This window comes from Gopherus evgoodei, chromosome 2 (assembly GCF_007399415.2).
Source record: "Gopherus evgoodei ecotype Sinaloan lineage chromosome 2, rGopEvg1_v1.p, whole genome shotgun sequence".
Lineage (NCBI taxonomy): Eukaryota > Metazoa > Chordata > Testudines > Testudinidae > Gopherus > Gopherus evgoodei.
In genome coordinates, this window is record NC_044323.1 from 158,786,355 (window position 1) to 158,804,007 (window position 17,653).

The 17,653-nt window shown below is 51.5% G+C and overlaps 1 protein-coding gene across 1 annotated transcript; it reads left to right on the top strand.

Annotated features, from left to right (window-relative positions):
* Nucleotides 1–237: 237 nt before the first annotated feature.
* Nucleotides 238–16,673, top strand: DOK2 (docking protein 2). The gene is made up of 5 exons (XM_030552126.1): nucleotides 238–531; nucleotides 7,036–7,332; nucleotides 7,896–7,992; nucleotides 14,388–14,569; nucleotides 15,296–16,673. The coding sequence occupies exons 1-5, from the start codon at nucleotides 469–471 to the stop codon at nucleotides 16,247–16,249; spliced, it is 1,593 nt and encodes a 530-aa protein (XP_030407986.1). The 5' UTR covers nucleotides 238–468; the 3' UTR covers nucleotides 16,250–16,673.
* The last annotated feature ends 980 nt before the right edge of the window (nucleotides 16,674–17,653 follow it).

Here is a 17,653-nt window from a genome sequence, read left to right on the forward strand (position 1 = left end):
TCTCTGTCAGTGCATACAGTCTCTCTGAGTCAGTGTGTGTATCTCTGTGTTTGCATGTACAGTCTGACTGTATGTCAGTGTGTTAGTATGCAGTCTGTCTGTGGACATAGCAGCGCTCAACAACAGCGTCTTTAGCTGCCCTTTTTGGTAAGATCGCAAATACAGGAAGTTGAAGTGTGAAACATATATGTTTAGGAAAAAAAACAACAACCCGGCCACACGTCACATGCTCATGAAGTGAGATCAGGAACAAACCCAGCCCTGCAGGCAGAAGCAGGAAGGCTCTGGGGAGGGAATGAGTTAAACTCAAGGGTAGGGAGCCGGAGCTAGAAGTGGGGTGGGCTGGGTGAGGAAGAGGTGCTAAGCATGGGTCAGAGGTGGGAGGTATGAAAGATCGAGAGAGATAGAGGAGAGAGTTGGGAGAGGAAAGTGCGTGTAACAGAGCAAGAGGATGCTCCTTGATAGAAGATGGATGAGATGGTTGTAAAACAGGGGTTATTGTACCTCCAGCAGCAGCAAACCTTCGGGAAGGTAAGGACCGACTTGGGCATCTCTGCCGGGGCTGGAGGCTGGTTCCTGAAGCCTCTAGCTGCTCTTGAGTGGGGTCTCCCACGCCCTGCCTGGGGCCTGGGCTTCCTCCATCCTGGACTCAGACAGCGCCTGCCTCTGTGCCCCTAGTTCGCCATCTTGCCTTATTGCAAAGCAGGACGGTTTGCAGGGTTGGCCCCTTATCCCTGGCAGGGCCTCGTTGCTATGCTGTACCCGGGCTGGGAATGGCAGTGGGGTTAGAGAGCCAGATGGTTTCCTAGGGGTTTAAATGCCCTATGTATGGGCCTCTCTGGGGAGATGAGTCCCTGCTTCACACTCTCCACCCCATTAAGAACCCCCGGATGTTCTGCCTAAACAGTCCCTTGCCTAGTTTCACTCCACTGATCCTACTGCGACGTGCCCCCTCCAGCATCCCCCCTTCTGCTACCCATCTGCTGCCTTGGTGACTCAACTGGGCACAGGCTACAGCTCACCAGATCTTCCTCCCTCTTGTAGAAATCCCTCATTATGCTCGGTGACTCCCAGGAATGAGTCACACCCCTCCAGAAGAGCCCTGGCATAGGCAGAAGCTGAGGTCTCTGGCTTTCATTGTCCCTTGGCTCAAGGCATATAGGGCCTGAGATTCACAGTACAGAGATGGGGACAATCTACGCTGGGGAAGGGGAAGAGGAGGGCAGCAGGGATTTGTCTTCATGGCACTGACACAGGCAACTTACCAGGGACCTGACAGTGATTGGCATAAACATTGGCTGGGCTTTAAAAAAACCAGCACCGCTGTTTTGCAACTGCAGCAGGAGTTTCCCCACCCAGACACACTGCGCTCCCTGCTTGCTCCTACGTTGCAGGAGACCCCTGCTTCCTCAGCTCAGTTCTGATCTACGGTGTCACAGGACCTCCCCTGTGCTCAGCATCCCTGCTCACACCCACCTGCTCTGCTGCAGGTGCGCCCCTAGCTCTCCCCCCACTCTGGCTCTGTTCCCCTGCTTCTTTGCAGCATTTTAGGAGCATTCGTACTTCCTGCCCAATTTCTGGGCAGATCTCAAGATGATCCAGTTGCAAGGATCCAGGCTGGGCTCAGGTTGCAAAGAGCTCCCCTGAAAGCAGAAGTCTGCACAGTTAGTTTTCACCTTCTTGCAGCACATGCTAGTTCTTGGGAAAGTTCCTCTGGAAATGCTGCAGCCAGACCAAAATGGGAGTTCAAACCCCAGAGCACTGCCTACCATATCCTGTGGGAACTGAGCTGTCAGGGGAAACTCACAATGAGACCCCCAAAGATATGTCCACACTGCCGTAAAACCCCGCACTGCACTGAGTCTCAGAGCTGGGGTCAGCTGACTTGGACATGCGGGGCTGAAAGCAGTGTACATGCTTGGGCTGGAGGTCTCATGGAACATCTATACTGCAATTTTGTAGTTCCGAAGTCTGAGCCCTGCATCCTGAGTCTGCTGACCCGGGCCAGCTGCAGCCGTGCCACAGTCTTTTATTGCAGGGTAGACGTACCCTTAGATACCTGGGCATGAGCCCTGGCATGCAGGAGATGCACTGTTAATAGAGATGGGCCCTAAATGGACTCCTGGGTCCAACATCCCCCTAGACTCTGGGAAGTTCAGAACCAGGTGCAGGTGTTGGCTCCTAGGCCCAGGCCTAGCTTTCAAAGAAAGACTTAGGGCCAGATCATCGTTGGTATCAGCTGGCCTAATCTCCCTGGGCTTCACTGATTAACACCAGCTGAGTATTTAGCCTACAATGAACAGTGAGAGGTGATTGTTTCCCCCAGACCTTTTCTTTGGAAATGCTCCTTTGCACCATGGTTAGAAACCTCAGATTCCCCTTTCTCTTGCACTGGTGTAACTGTGGAGTGACTCCTGATTTACTCCAGCGTGAAGGAGAAGGGAGTTAGGCCCCTGTACCACATTTAGAGATGGGAGGACTCACGGGGTTGTTTACAGAAACAGGTTCTTTCTCCTGTTGGTCAGCTGATCAACGTAGCCAATGTTGGTGGTAACCGAAAGGCATTTCCGTGTGCTGCCTGCGGGCACCAGAGAGAAAGGATCTCAGTCCAGATCCCTGCCCTCAAGAGTCTGCATTGCACAAAACAATCATGGTACTGACTAGCCCTCTGGGGGTGGGCAGCCTAAAGGGGGGGCTGGAGTTCCTCTACTATTTCCAAGTTGCTCCCTAGGGTTGCCAGCCCTCCAGGATTGTCTCCAGGAATTAAATATGAATCTTTAATTAAAGATTAGCTCATGTGATGAAACCTTCAGGAATATGTTGAGCCAAAATTGGCAACAGCTCTAGGCCAGGGTCCGGAAGGTTGCCTGGCTTTGGCTTCAGTTTCGTGGCTAAGCAGCAGATTCCAATCACCAGTGCTAGATGTACACGTGAAATTGAATAGTAACTCCCCCGTCTGCAAATGTCAGTGCTGCGTGTGTGATCTGTGTGTGAGAGCCTAGCTAACAGGCCACGAACACAGATGGAGCATATCTTCTTAGCAGATAACCAAATGAATGTTTGCAACCCTTGCTATTTCTGTCACTGTCAATAGCTCTCCGCCTACTCAGTGAAACACTCCTCCACCACCAAGGCTGGGCTAGACAGAGCATCCTGGCCCCCTCTCCCCTCCCAAGGAAGATGAGTGTGATGTTGTAACACATTAGAGCAGAGCAGGCAGGATACCAGCTAACCATCGTCTTTGACCTGTGACAGCTGTCCCCCCATGAAAGTTTAACCCAAGCAAATAGCCTGTGGCGACACTGTGGAGATGGAGAAGCTGTTTGGTGCACCACATATGCACGTTGCTGATTGTCCTTGGCATCACTCTAGAGCCACGAACACAGAAAGGTCAGGTTCTCCTCAGTTAAAGTGAGGGCTTTGATTCAGCTAGTGCACAGTGGGAAGGTAAATTGGACCCTATTTCCTTCTGCCTACTTATTCTCCAGAATCTAAACGTTCATTTTGTAACAAAAAGGAAGTCTTCAGCTATTCTGGTTTTTGAGCTAGCTTCAAAATCATGACGCAAGCATCCCTGATGCAGTGACGTCTGCCTGTTTTTACAGAATTGGAAACAATCTAGGATCTGATCCAAAGCCCATGATAGTCAATGGCAAGAGTCCATTTCACTTCAGGATCCTTTAGGTCATGCACTTAGGCATCAATTGGGCCGTAAGCAAGGAAGCTGCTTTCCAGAAACCCTCGCTTCTAGACCAAGACTAAATATAGGAAATATGAGCCCAAACATCATGTCAAAAATAGAAATTCACTGAAATTTAAACTTTTCAGAAACAGACTTTTTAATACAGCTTTTGTCAAGTTCAGAAGGGAATTTCTGATAAAAAAAATGAGAGAGAGAGACATCATGGGCACTCTGCCTGATTCAGACTACAGTCACTTTTCTGTTTGGACTGTTTTACTTTGTATAGCTAAATATTCATTGGACCAAACCAAGAGCAAGACTGACACTACAGGTGGTAGTTAGGAAACCCTCCTAGGATGTGAAAAATTCAGGTTCAAGTCCCTGCTTAGCATTATTTAGAGTAGTCAGTTGAACCTGTATATCCCACAGCTCAGGTGAGTGCCCTCACTGCTGGCTGTTCTGGGGTGGGTTTCTCTCTAGCTCATATTTTGTCCCAAGAAATTTCAAAAGGTCTAATTTTTATTCCTCCTCAGCATGAAAACAGATTTCAAAACCTAGAAAATTTTTGTAAAACAGAATTTGTTTTCTGGGTAGTTATATTGTCTAGAGAGGATAATCTTTCATAATAAAAACTATGAGATGAGGACACTTCTGAAAGAATAGCAATTTCTTATCAACACTGGATATTTAAATTGCAGAACCTAAAAGTAAGGCAGCTGAGAGGAGGCTGTTTATGAATGAACACACATACCCTATTCCCTTCCTAATATCTCAGAATGGAGGTAATTACTTAAAAACACTTAATCCATTAACTCTTACAGTTTGGGTCAGAAATCCTGCTGGGGCAAGTTTGTTGCCTTTGAACTCAACTACAGCTCTGTCATCATTCACTTCAGTAGACTCAGGTCTTGGCCCTTAGCAAGGACATTGGCAAATGGCAGGGATCTGGGGCAAAAATCTGTCTGGGGATTGGTCCTGCTTTGAGCAGGGGATTGGACTAGATGACCTCCTGAGATCCCTTCTAGCCCTGATAGTCTATGATTCTATGATATTCTATGATTTGCAGGGCGAAATTGCTGTCTTGGCAGCAGTTCAGCGGGTCAATTTGGCAATAGTATTTCTGACAGAGCCATTTCAGGGCATGTACACATAGCTATCTGTACAGCCATTCTGAGTCCAGGTTAAGAGTATCTATCTATCTATCTGTCTATCTATCTATCTATCTCCATACACTCCCTCTATCTAATCTAATCTATCTATCAAAGGATTTTATCCTGCTGCACATCACTACAGTATCTGAGCTCCTTCCACATAAAATCAAGAGCGCTAGTGAAGTCTCTAGCAGACTTTGTGGAGTCTCTGGCCCTTCAAGCTAATGTAACCTGCACCAACACAACAAAAGGTTTGAATGAAAACCAGTGTTGGTGTTTTTTGTCTAGCATATGTGTGTTTAGACCAGCCCTTTGAGGGTACCGCTACACAGCCAGCAACCAACAAAGAAGCAAGCTCCCAAGCCTGGGTCAGCAGACTCAGGCTCACAGAGTTTGTGCTTCAGTGCTAAGAATAGCTGTGAAGACAGGAGACAGTAGTTTGAAGTTGCAGCTGGAGCTGGAGCTTGGGCTCTGCTGCCAACCTCCCTCCCTAGGTTTCAGACCTCTGCAGCCTCAACCTAGGTATTTTTAATGTGAGATGCACAAGCCCAAATCTGTCACCCGGGGCTGGGAGGCTCGCTTCCGCGGGTAGTGTAGATGCATCCTGAGTCTCAGTGTCTTTGTGGGTTGTCTGGGATGTTTACAGGAGCTGTCATAAACAGATAGCTAAGGGTTAATGTCTCTTTCACCTAAAGCACCTGACCAGAGGACCAATCAGGAAACCAGATTTTTTCAACTTTGGGTGGAGGGAATTGTGTGTCTGAGGTCTTTGTTTTCTGGCTGCCTGCTTTCTCTGAGCTTTGGAGAAGTAGTTCTACTTTCTAGTCTTCTGTTTCTATGTGTAAGGACAAAGAGATCAGATAGTAAGTTATATGGTTTCTTTTCTTTGGTATTTGCATGAATATAAGTGCTGGAGTGCTTTGATTTGTATTCTTTTTGAATAAGGCTGTTTATTCAATATTCTTTTAAGAAATTGCCCTGTATTGTGTCATCTTAATACAGAGAGACTATTTGTATGTATTTTTTCTTTCTTTTTTTTATATAAAGCTTTCTTTTAAGACCTGTTGGAGTTTTTCTTTACTTCAGGGAAATTGAGTCTGTACTCACCAGGGAATTGGTGGGAGGAAGAAATCAGGGGAGATCGGTGTGTGTTGAATTGGCTAGCCTGATTTTGCATTCCCTCTGGGGGAATAGGAAAGTCCTTTTTGTTTCCAGGATTGGGAACGGAGAGGGTAGGTTCACAGAGCTTGTGTCTGTGTATCTCTCCAGGAGCACCTGGAGGGGGGAAGGGAAAAAGGATTATTTCCCTTTGTTGTGAGACTCAAGGGATTTGGGTCTTGGGGTCCCCAGGGAAGGTTTTTCAGGGGGACCAGAGTGCCCCAAAACACTCTAATTTTTTGGGTGGTGGCAGCAAGTACCAGGTCCAAGCTGGTAACTAAGCTTGGAGGTTTTCATGCTAACCCCCATATTTTGGACGCTAAGGTCCAAATCTGGGACTAAGGTTATGATAGGAGCCAATCAAAAGTAAAGACTCAAGGAAAATTTTCAGAAGCCTCTAAGTCACAGAATGGGAGTTAAGTGTCTAAATGCCTTTGAGGATCTGGATCTAAGTGACTTAGGAGCCCAAATCCTGTTGACTTGTTGCAGTGGAACTTGGCCTCCTAAGGCACAGGTGCTTTTGAAATTGTTACCCTCATGGCCCTTTTTAAAACAGCACCCCAGGGCGGAGACACGGACCATGTCATCCCTGCAATAAGAGATGTGTTTGCTTTGATAAACTCTAGTGGAGAGAAGGCACTGCAGTTTTTACTGTGATGGAGCTTAAACCCAGGTATGCTGATATAAGGTTAAACTCCACTAGTTACACCAAGGTAAAAACTGCGGGTGGCTTGTCTCCCCTAGAGTTTGCATCGAGCTAGCTATCAACGCAAACACACCTCTGATTGCAGTGAAAATAGTCCATGGCTCTAGGTCTGTCTTGGTGTAAAAACACAACTGTTTTTTTGCCATGAAGACATGGGAATGGCTTTCGTTTTCCATGTAAAACAAACCAGCTGTCCGCGGGAGACCATTTACAGCCCAGACATTGCAGCCTTGGGCTAGTGCATGAGAGTCAGGAAGCAAAACTTCCTAGGAACCCAAAGGCAGAGCTGACTAACACCCGCATGTTTCTGTTCCTTTTGCTTCCTTCCCCCCGGTCAGAAATGGAGGAAGTTCTGGGCAGTGCTGCACCGGGAGAGCGCCTGCTCCTGTGCCCATCTGGAGCTCTTTGAGGGCTCCAGTCCTCCTACTTCCGAGAAGCCCAAGAAGGCTGAGAGTGGCAAGAAACTCATCAAGTTGAGTAACTGTGTGCATGTGGCTGAGGCTAATGGGGACACCAGCAGCCCCAAGGAGACTGTCCCCTTCATCCTGGAGACGATGGACAAGCGCTACCTGCTGGCAGCTGAAAGCACCGAGGTGGCCAACTGGGTCCTCACCCTCTGCGATCTGGCCTTCGCGGTGAGAGTGCTGGCGTGCTCCCTGTGGTGGTGGAAAGCGATGGGGGCATATGGAGGGGTCCTTAGGAGTGAGGGGGTGCAAACGATCTGGAGGAGGCTGTTCAGGGGGTGGGGGACTTGGAAAGATAGGGCACCAAGGATCTAAGGGGAAGGGGGCCCTGGAGAGATCAGGGACTCCAAGAGCGGGGGTTTCCATGGAGGTGCGTGTTGGAGGGTACCATGGAGAATGGATGGCCCAGATTTGCCCATTAGTACTGAGGTCTGGCATACGTTGAAGTGTTTCTCAGAGTCCTCAGGGTGCTCTCTCAGGCCAGCTCTGGTATCCCCTGTGTCCTTCACAGGGTCTCCAAACCCCTGTTGGTCTAGGGAGCGAGAGGAGCCTTGGCAGTTCAACAAAGAGCCCCAGGCACTGGGAGATGAGGTTGCAGGAAGGGGGACACCCTCTCTATCAGCTCTGGCATCTGGATCTCAGCACTGGGGAGGAGACTCCACATGGGCGCAGATCAGCATAGCTGGACTTGGGCTGCCCCACACTCATCCTTTTCTCTTCCCTGCGGGTTCCAGAGGAGCAGGGATGAACGGAAGGCAGCAGTGGGGAAGGACAGCCACTCAGTTTCGCTATCCATGGAGGAGAACTCCCTGTACAGCTCCAGGGCCAAAGGTAGAGTGGGAATGAGAGAGCCTGGCTCTGCTTGTGCGTGCGTGCATGTGTGTTTGAAGTGCATCTAGTTCTGGTGGAAGGTGCTGGGTCAGCAGGCACTGGAGACTGGACCTGTCTGTTCACTTCCGTAGAACTCATAGGCTAGAAGATGAGATACCTAGAGACATGGATGGAGCCGCTATGAACAGGCAGGTAAATAGATGCAGTTTTGTGTGTGTGTGTGAGAGAGAGAGAGAGAGGGAGAGAAATCGGATAGACTAATAGTTGAATGTGCATGGTGTGGGTAAAAGGATGAATATGTTGTCTGTAGAGAGACAGGTGATGTGTGGCGAAAGCCAACCAGCCAGCCAGATGGGTGGAGTGGGCGCAGCAGGGGCAGAGGCATGGCACAGCAGAGATGAAGCCCCCAGCAAAGTGATTCAAGTGGATTTGCTTGCTTCTTTCTGAGGGGAAGCAAGGAAGAGGGCGGGGGCAGCAGGAGGGTGATGGAGTAATAACTCCTTGCCTTGGTGGAACCCGAAACCACAGTCAAGTGTGACTCAGCCACGATCCCTGAGCCTGCTGGGTGCTTACAGAAGAGCAGACCTCTCTGATAGCTCTTGCTGGGGCTGCTGGGAAATGTAGGATCATGCCTCCTCTTTCCAAAAAGGGACATGCCCTCTCCTTTGCCTGCCAGCCCCATACTTACTTTGGGGGACAGTCACATGCACAGGTGGGAGCTTAATATCCCAGAGCCCTAGGGCCCTAAGTCAAAGCTCATTGAAATCAATAGAAAGATTCTCATTGATTTCTGTGAGCTTTGGATCAGCTCCTTATCTCTCACCACCAGCCCCAGCTTGGCTGCCACACGCCCCTTTTTTCCTTGCTCTCCCCTGCATACTGGCAGACTCAGTGGCATTGCCCCACATTAACCCCACAGTTTCCAGGCTATCAGCAGCCAGACCTGCCCCCTAGTGCACATGTTGGCAAATTTTGCCTTTTAAACCCACCAGGTCCCATTTCTAAATAGACTCCTCTACTGACCAGCTCTCATGGAGTAACAACTTCCTGCTACTTGGGTAGTTGACCTAACTGGGGCTAAAACCAGCAGCCTAGAGATCTAGGGACCATCAGCGTCACCTCATTCACATTACCACCACCATGCCACTGACTCATAACCAAGCAGCAAATTGACATAATGATGAGGCTGAATATAGCAATGCTCCCCAAGTCTCACACCCTGTGACATGTTTGGGCTTTTGGGGGACCTTTATCCTCTGGGGTCTCCTAACCTGTTTCTGCCTCCTACTTCACCCTCTTCCCTTGGGCATCAAGCTTTTGCTTGTGACACTCTTCACATGGGGGAACGTGACTTCATTAGACACCAGAAGCCTGCAGCCAGCCTCTGGGTCCAAGTGCCCCTCAGCGAACTGGGAACACACCCGAAACTGTTGCAGAACTAGTTGCAGAGAATCAGGGTTGTGTCCACATTTGAAGCCACAATTACAGCCATGTTCAGAGAATCCATAGCACGGTTCTCAGAGCACAGTCCTGGGATTTGCCAAGGCCAGGGAGACTGTATCTGAATTGCTTTAGCAGCAATGGTGCTGGAGACCCATTCACACATGTCGTTCTTCCTGATCACTGTTTCTGAACACAGTTCTTGCAGGCGTGTCTCAGGCCATGGCAACAAAACCTCATATAGTTTAAATCAGCACAGTCCCCTTGACTTCCTCTTCTCTGCTAGCTGGAGGTCTGGTCCTACCCAGTCATAGTAGCAGATGCTCACACTCACTTTGCACTCGTGTACCAGATTGCATGCAGGGTGGTGGGTCCCAGCCACTCTGAGCCATGAGCCGCCAGGAGTGGGAGAGCAAAGGGAGTTTTCCCAGGCCACAAAATTGCACTATTTTAACTAAAGGGGTGATGCTGAACTTGTGTGCAAAGCTGCACCCTGACAGATAGAGGGAAGGCAGCTACAGACATCGGGAAGGAGAAATTCCCTGGCCCACCACCCCGGTCTCGCTAGAGCACTGCACTGTACCCAAGTAGGAAGGAAGGGAATATAATGGTGAGCTCAGAGGAGACCTTTGTCGGTATCACTTGGCTATTATTATTTGTGTTGCCTAGGAGCCCTAGTCACAGACCAGGAGCCCATTGTGCTAAGTTAAAGATTAAACCTGGAGCCTTAGCCCATGAGCCAGGTAAGCGATGCTGCTAATTTTGAAACGCAACATGGCTGCAACAATAACTCAGCCCTGCTCTTTGCAAGAAGTGTAATGGAAAATCAGCTTCATAAATAGCCCTCCTGCACTTCCTGCTTTGTGGTTTGGTAGAACTGTGCCTCATGCTGATAACCGGCCCTTCACAACTGTCCAGAGCTCTTAGAACCCTTGTCGGTCTTGCACCATTTCCCATGAGAGCCCCTCAACCCTGCACTCCTGGTCTGAGGAGTGACTGAAGGCACAGAGCCCATGCATCCACTCCCAGGATGCCCCGGGAACAGGCTATCAACCCTGCATGCCAAGTAGCCCAGCTGGGCTGGGTGATCTGAGTGAAGGGAGAGGAGCATGGGGTGGGGGAATGAGACAGCTCGCAGCCACGTGGAAAGGGAAATTGAGGCTCTGGCTATGCTGCTGACTTGCAGGATGACCGCAGATCAGTCACTTCTCTGTGCCTCACTTTCCCCATTTGTGCAAGGAGGGTAATGTGACTGAGTCAGCGCTGCACAGAGCTTGTGGATCCTCAGAGGAAAGGGCCTATCTGAGGGCCAAGTGTTCTGATTGGGAATGTTTATATAGGGAAAGGGTTGAAATGCAGGGGCCAGAAGGGGCACTTTCTCCCTCTGCCTTCATCTCTGTGTCTCACTGCCATCTGAGTGCTGCTAGGAAGGCATGTGGGGAGCTAATAAAGCTGGTGTCACACATACTTGGCTTGGGCTTAGTTTACCAACTGACCTGTGGATGTAGGCCTGTTGCAAACATCCTGCTCGATCATCAACATAGCAACCTCTTCAGGTCACAGGCAACCTGAGTAATGGATCTGGGACCCTTTCAGGGGAGTGGAAGGCTCCATGGGCTGCTGGGAAAGGAGCAGAGACTAATCCTCCCAGAGCACAGTCCCTGCCTTACAGGAACCCATAGGGTGGCTGGCAAAGGAAAATCACCCCCACTCCAGGGCATTGCTCCTGTCTTGAGGACAGGCATGCCAAGCACACTGGCTAACTCACATGCTCATGTGTATGCACACAGTTGCACATTTGCACACCTTCCCACCTGGAAATATATACCTGGGGATGCTCACATGCAAACGCACACACAAACTCACTTGCATGGGCACACTCACATGCATATACATACGTGTGAGCAGGTGCAGTCTCTCTCTCTCTCTCTCTCTCTCTCTCTCACACACACACACACACACACACACACTCAAGGAAGCCTTTTGTCTGCAGTATTAAACAACAGCATTGGCAGAGAATTGAGAGCAAAGGGCCAAATTCATGACTGATGTAAATCCAGGGGTGAGTCTGGCCCAGTGTCTTGATCCAGCCTGCATCTTTCCCTTGGTCCCATCTCCAGCCTGTGTCTGTCTCAGGCTTCTTCAGATGGTGAGTCACGGTTTTTTATCCACCCTCTAAAGGAGAATGGGATAGCCTGTCCCTGCCGTTGGAGGGTGCTGATCTGCTCTCCTATCAGCCAGTGAGAAGGCAGTACACTCACCTCCCTCTCTCAGAGAGGGCCAAGGGACGTGTTGCAGGGAGCAGATAAGCCACAGGGAGATTGTGCTGAGCTGCATCGCACTTGGCAAACTACTGAAGGAGACAGGCCTGCCTTGAGCTGAACTCGGGGCAAGTGAGGTGCTAGGGAAGTGGGAATGGTCTTGCTGGTTTGGCAGGGCGGCAGGGGAGATCTGCTGGCTGGACTGTGCCTGGCTACAGAGGGCTGTTTTACATGGAGTGGGGGTGCAAGTCGTGTCCCAAGACTGCTGGCATCCGGCATGGCCTGGGGAGAGGCTGACCTGCATTCTCAGTGGGGAGCTGGCTTCGTAATAAGAATAAATACTATGCCTAGGATTTTCCCTCACAAAGCTCTTTGCAAACCGATCACCTAAGAACCGCTGAAATGCTGCTGCCTCCAGGGTGGAACCTGGCAGCTGGTAAATAGGGCCCAGGAACCCTTCCCGGCAGCTTAGGACAGGAAGGGGAGAAGAAGCAGGATCCAGCTGAAATTGCAGGGAGCATGTAGGGAGATGGAGGATGTAATTGGCCAAACTGGAATTTGGACAGGACACTGGGTTAGAATATCCCTGTCCTTGGGGGAAGTGCCCTGGGCTCAGGACCTGGGGTTTGTGCACCTCTGAAAGATGGAGGATAGGTCTGCTTTTCCTCTGTCTTTCACCTGGTGGAGTCATTTACACTTGGGCAAAGTGAGTGCCAAACGTGAGCTCTGGTGTGAGTGGAGAATTCCAGACTGGCACCCACTGTGCCCAGCTGTGAACGATGGCACAAAGCGCCAGGGGGAGGCAAGAATCAGCCTTCTCCTCTCTAACAGATCCCATGCTCAGGTGGTGAGTGTGGTCCAGACAGATTGGACAGCTCCCGCACCCCTCCTCCAATCCTTCTGGGGTAATGGAGTCAGCACTGACTCCAAGGGGAGAGTGTCCCCTGCTGAGTCACTGACGTTATTCTCTGCCGCATCACCTCCGTCATCACACGAGAGCAGAGGGCACTGACCCCGAGAAAGCATCCTTTCCTGAGTCACCCGCACCCCTTATCACAGCACTGCGGGCTTTTTGGAAGTCTGCCATCCATGTGCCTATGTCACGCAGCTGAAAGCACAATGTGAATCTCAGGTGCATTTGGATCAGAGTTTGGCTCCCATGGTGGCTGCTGGAAGATCTCGGTGAGTGCAAGGCTGGGCACAGCCCTTGCAGATCCCAGCTCTGTGGACCTTTCAGGCGGCTGAAGTGACATGCTCCATGTTCTGCTTCCGGCAGAGCTGGGGGACACAAGGGCCCCGGTGAGGCCTCGTGGTTGTTACAGCACCTGTGCTGAGCAGGAGGGGGATGTGGCTTGGCAGCGGAAGCTTTTGCATCTCTTGGCTCCACTTGCTAAGCTGAGGGAGCTCTGGCAGGAACAGGAAGGATGTGGTGGGCTCATCTCGAGGAAAGTTCACCTTGCATTGTGCCAGCTGTGTCACACCGTGGGGCCAGTGTGAGGAGGGTGCAGTAGGGGGAAGAGAAGGGAATTTACATCCGTGGGCGTGCTGCATGGAGGAGTTCAGAGATAGCAGGCCTGGTTCTCCGACTAGGGGCACATCCCCTCACTGATGCACTGTTGATCTCTTAACAAAGGGCTCTTGGAAAGCCCTTTACCAACATCCCAAGATCCTGGGTGCTACAGGAGATGAGGAATCGAGTCAGCTGATCTCCCACTGAAATGCCAGTGCTGTCTCCAATCCACAGCCACGGGACAGAGCTGTGATGCCAAGCAAGCAAACTGCAGGGAGCTGATAGGCGAGCACACTGTAGCGTTCAGCTTGGGCGGTTCGAAATGGGGGAAGTGGGTTTGTGTGTGAAAGAGGCTGTCTGCATATGCATGTCTGTCTGTGCACGACTATGAGTCTGCGTCTGGGACGGGGAGCGCATGTGTGACTGCGTGTGAAGATCTTGCAGGGGAATCCAGGGGTTGTGGGGGTTCTCCGCCCCTCCTCCCGGGGAGAGGGGAAGTTTCTGGGACATTTCTGAAAAAAGAACAGGAGTACTTGTGGCACCTTAGAGACTAACAAATTTATTTGAGCATAAGCTTTCGTGTGCTGTGCATCCCAAGGGAAAAGCATTTGCCTTTTAGGAGGGTTTTGAGGAGCCCCAGGGATGAGACAGAGGCAGATAAATTGGTCCCAAAGCCTCCTTGAGTCTGAGGGAAACTCCTGGCAGCACCTCACTAACACCCATCAGCTCTCAAGAAGGCTGGAGATTCCCTGATCTTTAGCCTCTCACCTGCCCCTCACCCCCTGTGGGGAAAGCCACCTACCATGCCACATGCCATCATCCCCAGTCTAACCATTGTATGATGGTGCCACTGGCCCATATGGACTTGGGCCGTACTGGATCCCTCTCAGGCTGAGCGCTCAGCTGCATTGTCTGTGGCATGTCCTACTCCACGCTGGTTATGTAGGACACAGCCAGGCCTGATGGTAACTGCACTCCCCCCACCTCTGCGTTGCTACATTAGCAGATGACAGGCTTGCTGGGGTACGTGCTGTTGAGCCGCAGGCTCCCAGCAGCAGGGCTGACAGTGTGAGGGAGACCTGGGGAGCTCATGTATTCATGAAAAATTCACGAGGTGCCATGTGGAAGGGCTGTGAGCTGCAGCGTGGCCAGCAGGATCACCTCTAGCATGTGTTCCTTTGCAGCCGCGGCCACTAAGGAGTTCCAAGTGACCGTGAGGGCCACGGAGGCCACCGAGCGCTGCCGCCTCTGGGGCAGCTTCATCCTCCGAGCTGAGGATGAGGCCCTGGAGCTTCAGGACTTGCAGACGGGGGGCGTGCTCTATACCTGGCCATATAAGTTCCTGCGGAGATTTGGACGGGATAAGGTAAATGCAGACCCAGAGGGAGGGAACAGCTCCTCTGATGTGAAGGGTGGGGATGGGGGCTATCGGAGCAGGAAGTCTGTTAAAAGTCAAGCGTCCTTCTGTCAGAAGGACTGGGCCAAGAGTAGCTGTCAGCTGGCACTCACATGCCATTTGCTGCAGCCCCTTCTGCCAGTACCTGGGAGGTGAGTGCTTCCCACAGCTAGCGCTCCTGCCCTGCTCATTAGAGCCTCACCTACTGGGAGCTGGAAGCTCTCCCCACAGCCAGCACCCTGCTAAAACTGGGGTAGTTTATGAGCTTCTCCAAGATAATACATGTGCACTGTCCTGCTGGAGGAGGCAGGGACTGGAGCAGCTGTGACATCCCCCTTGCACAAGCCAGAGCTCCTGCAGGGAGACTGAGCCCCCTTTTGTGTCAGGACATCCTTGTCCCTCTTGCATAGGTCACATCAAGGCAGGCAAGGAGAGTTTTCTTGGGTTAGCTAGATGAGAAAATTATCCATGGGGCACAAATACTGCCATGTGGGGAGTGGGTATAACAGCCCTCAGTATGAGTCATCAGCTGGGTTTGATTCTAGAGCCTTCAATCGCTAGCACAGGCCTTTTGCACTTGAGAGCAAGGAGAGTTAGTTAGCAGCTGTAGTATGTTGTTATCCTCAATGTGGCAGGGGCTGCTGTACCCACACAGTGCTGGGGATATGACCCTGCTGGGCTTTGCACCCCTGCTAGGTGACCTTCTCCTTTGAAGCTGGTCGAAGATGCACTTCTGGAGAAGGCAACTTTGAGTTTGAGACCACGCAGGGCAACGAGATCTTCCAGGTCATTGAGTCAGCCATCAACGTACAGAGGGGCCTTGGAGTAGAAGAGCCGCGGTGGGTCGGCCCTGCTGACGATGCCCTCAGGGTTCCCGTTCCTGTGAGGACTGTGAGCCGAGCCAGGGATGGCGAGGAGAGGGTCTCAGCTGGGGGATCCCTGCTGCACCACATGGCCAGCACCAAATGCCTCTCCCTGGAGTCTAGCTTGGAGGAGAAGCCAGCCAAAGGCAAATCAGTGAAGCCCACCAACAGCTTCCCCCTGTCTGGGGAGCCCACAAGCAGTTTTATCTCCCCTGCTGACTCCGAGTTGCCCTACGCGGAGCCACATGACTCCCTACGGCTGCCCCTGCAGGGCAGAGCCAAGACCCTGCAGCAGGCGAGGAAGGTGGTGGCTCAGGCAAAAGAGGCAAAAGAGGCACCTGAGTCTGAATATGCCGTGCCCTTCGACACCATCACCAAGTCCCTGATGGCCACAGAGTTTGGCACCTTTCTCTGGGGCTTTGAGGAGCCAGAGGTCCCGTACCCACTGTATGACAGCATAGATGAAGCGGGCGTGAGGAAGAGGAGCCAGCCACCCACTCAGACCAAGCCAGAGCACATTTATGATGACCCTGAGGGCCTGTCTGCTCACACCGTGTACGATGAGCCTGAGGAGGTCAAAGGGGAGGCCTGGAAGCTACAGGCCACTGCAGAGGACCCAGTGGGTCACGAGTACCCCTACAACCCCCAGCGGGATGACTACTCTGTGCCCAAGATGGCCGTGCCCACCCTGCACCCACTTGCCAGGCAAGGGAGAGACTGGATTGGGGAAACTGAATACGACAATGTGGCCCTGAGGTTCATGAACAAGAAGAAGAATGTGCAGTAAAAGGGAGGAGGGGGAAGAGGAGAGAGAACAAGAGAAAGGACTGTCTGTGTTGGCCCCCGGTTGTGCCAGCTCTCTAGCCCTGGAGATGGCTGGAGCGGACATTTCCAAGAGCCTTTGCTCTTCAGCTGTCCCTTAAGGTGAAAGCTGAGTCTGTCAAACTCATCTCACTAGTGACTGAAAGCCTGTTCGGGCCTGGCTGTCCAGGAGGGGGGGACAATAGAATTCAAGTGCCCTCTCCCTTAGCCTAGGCTCTATAGATTTAGGGCAGGGGTCATGCGTTGCTGTGTATTGTGTGACAGCACTCAGCACTTTGAGGGCAGTTAATATAGAGAGTACTAATAATGCTGTCCCAAAGGGTCTGAGTTACTCTCCCATCCCCAGAAGAGATTCCTGGGCATCTCTATTAAAAACAGCATTTAAATCAGCTGCTGAAGTGACCTGTGGCTTCTTTCCCCATTACATCAGTTTCTCTAGCCCAGCATTATCGGTGGTGGATCCTTTGTTTCTTCATGTCGTCAAATCCAGATGGGATGCCATTCTGGAAGTTAAGCTCTAGTCCAACACGAGTTACGGGGATCAATACAGGTATAACTGGGTGAAATGTAACCGCCTGTGGTATCGCAGAGCTCAGAGATGATCTAAGGAGAATCTATGAACCTTCCTTCCCCAGCACACCTGATCCCATCTTCCTGTGACATATGCAGTGTCCTTATGAGCTCAAGGGAGGAGATGAAAGCTTAGGGCCAAGCAGGAGATTCAGGTGTGACATTGGTTGAAGAAGTGGGACATCAAGCTGAGACAATGGTTCAGGCAGGATAGCCCATTGGTGACACTGGCCATGCTGCAGAGGGGCAGGTGTGATATTGGTCTCTGTAGAGCAATTTCAATGGCACATCTCACGCGTGCCATTGACACAGGCAGGGCAGCTTGGCTGGGACACTGACTCAGATGGAGCAGGCCAGCCGGGCCAACTCTACTTGTTCACTGACAACTGGGGAGGGGGCAGATGCGGTGGCAGCAATAGGGATGCTCTGGTGAGTCACTGGCCCAGGTGGTGCCAGGCATAATTCATCTGTGACATTACAACTGTGGACCGGATTGCCAGCTGCCCCAGGGGGTGCATCCCCATTGCTCCACTCCCTGGAGGGTTCATCCCCAAAGTAGACTGTCTCACTGCCTCTGAAAGGGGAGAGCCAGGCAAAGCAAACCTGCCCGGGCTTCGGCACTAATCCCACCGTCTTCAACCCACCTCGGCCCAGGAGCATCTAAGATGTAGGTTTATTTCTCAGCTGACAGCATATGGGCAGCCAGCCTGCCTCTCTCCCACTGGAGGGCAGTGTTGGCCCGTGGTACGATGCTCAGCCAGGTCTCTAGCGCCATTGGGAAGGGGAACAGGGCAGAAAC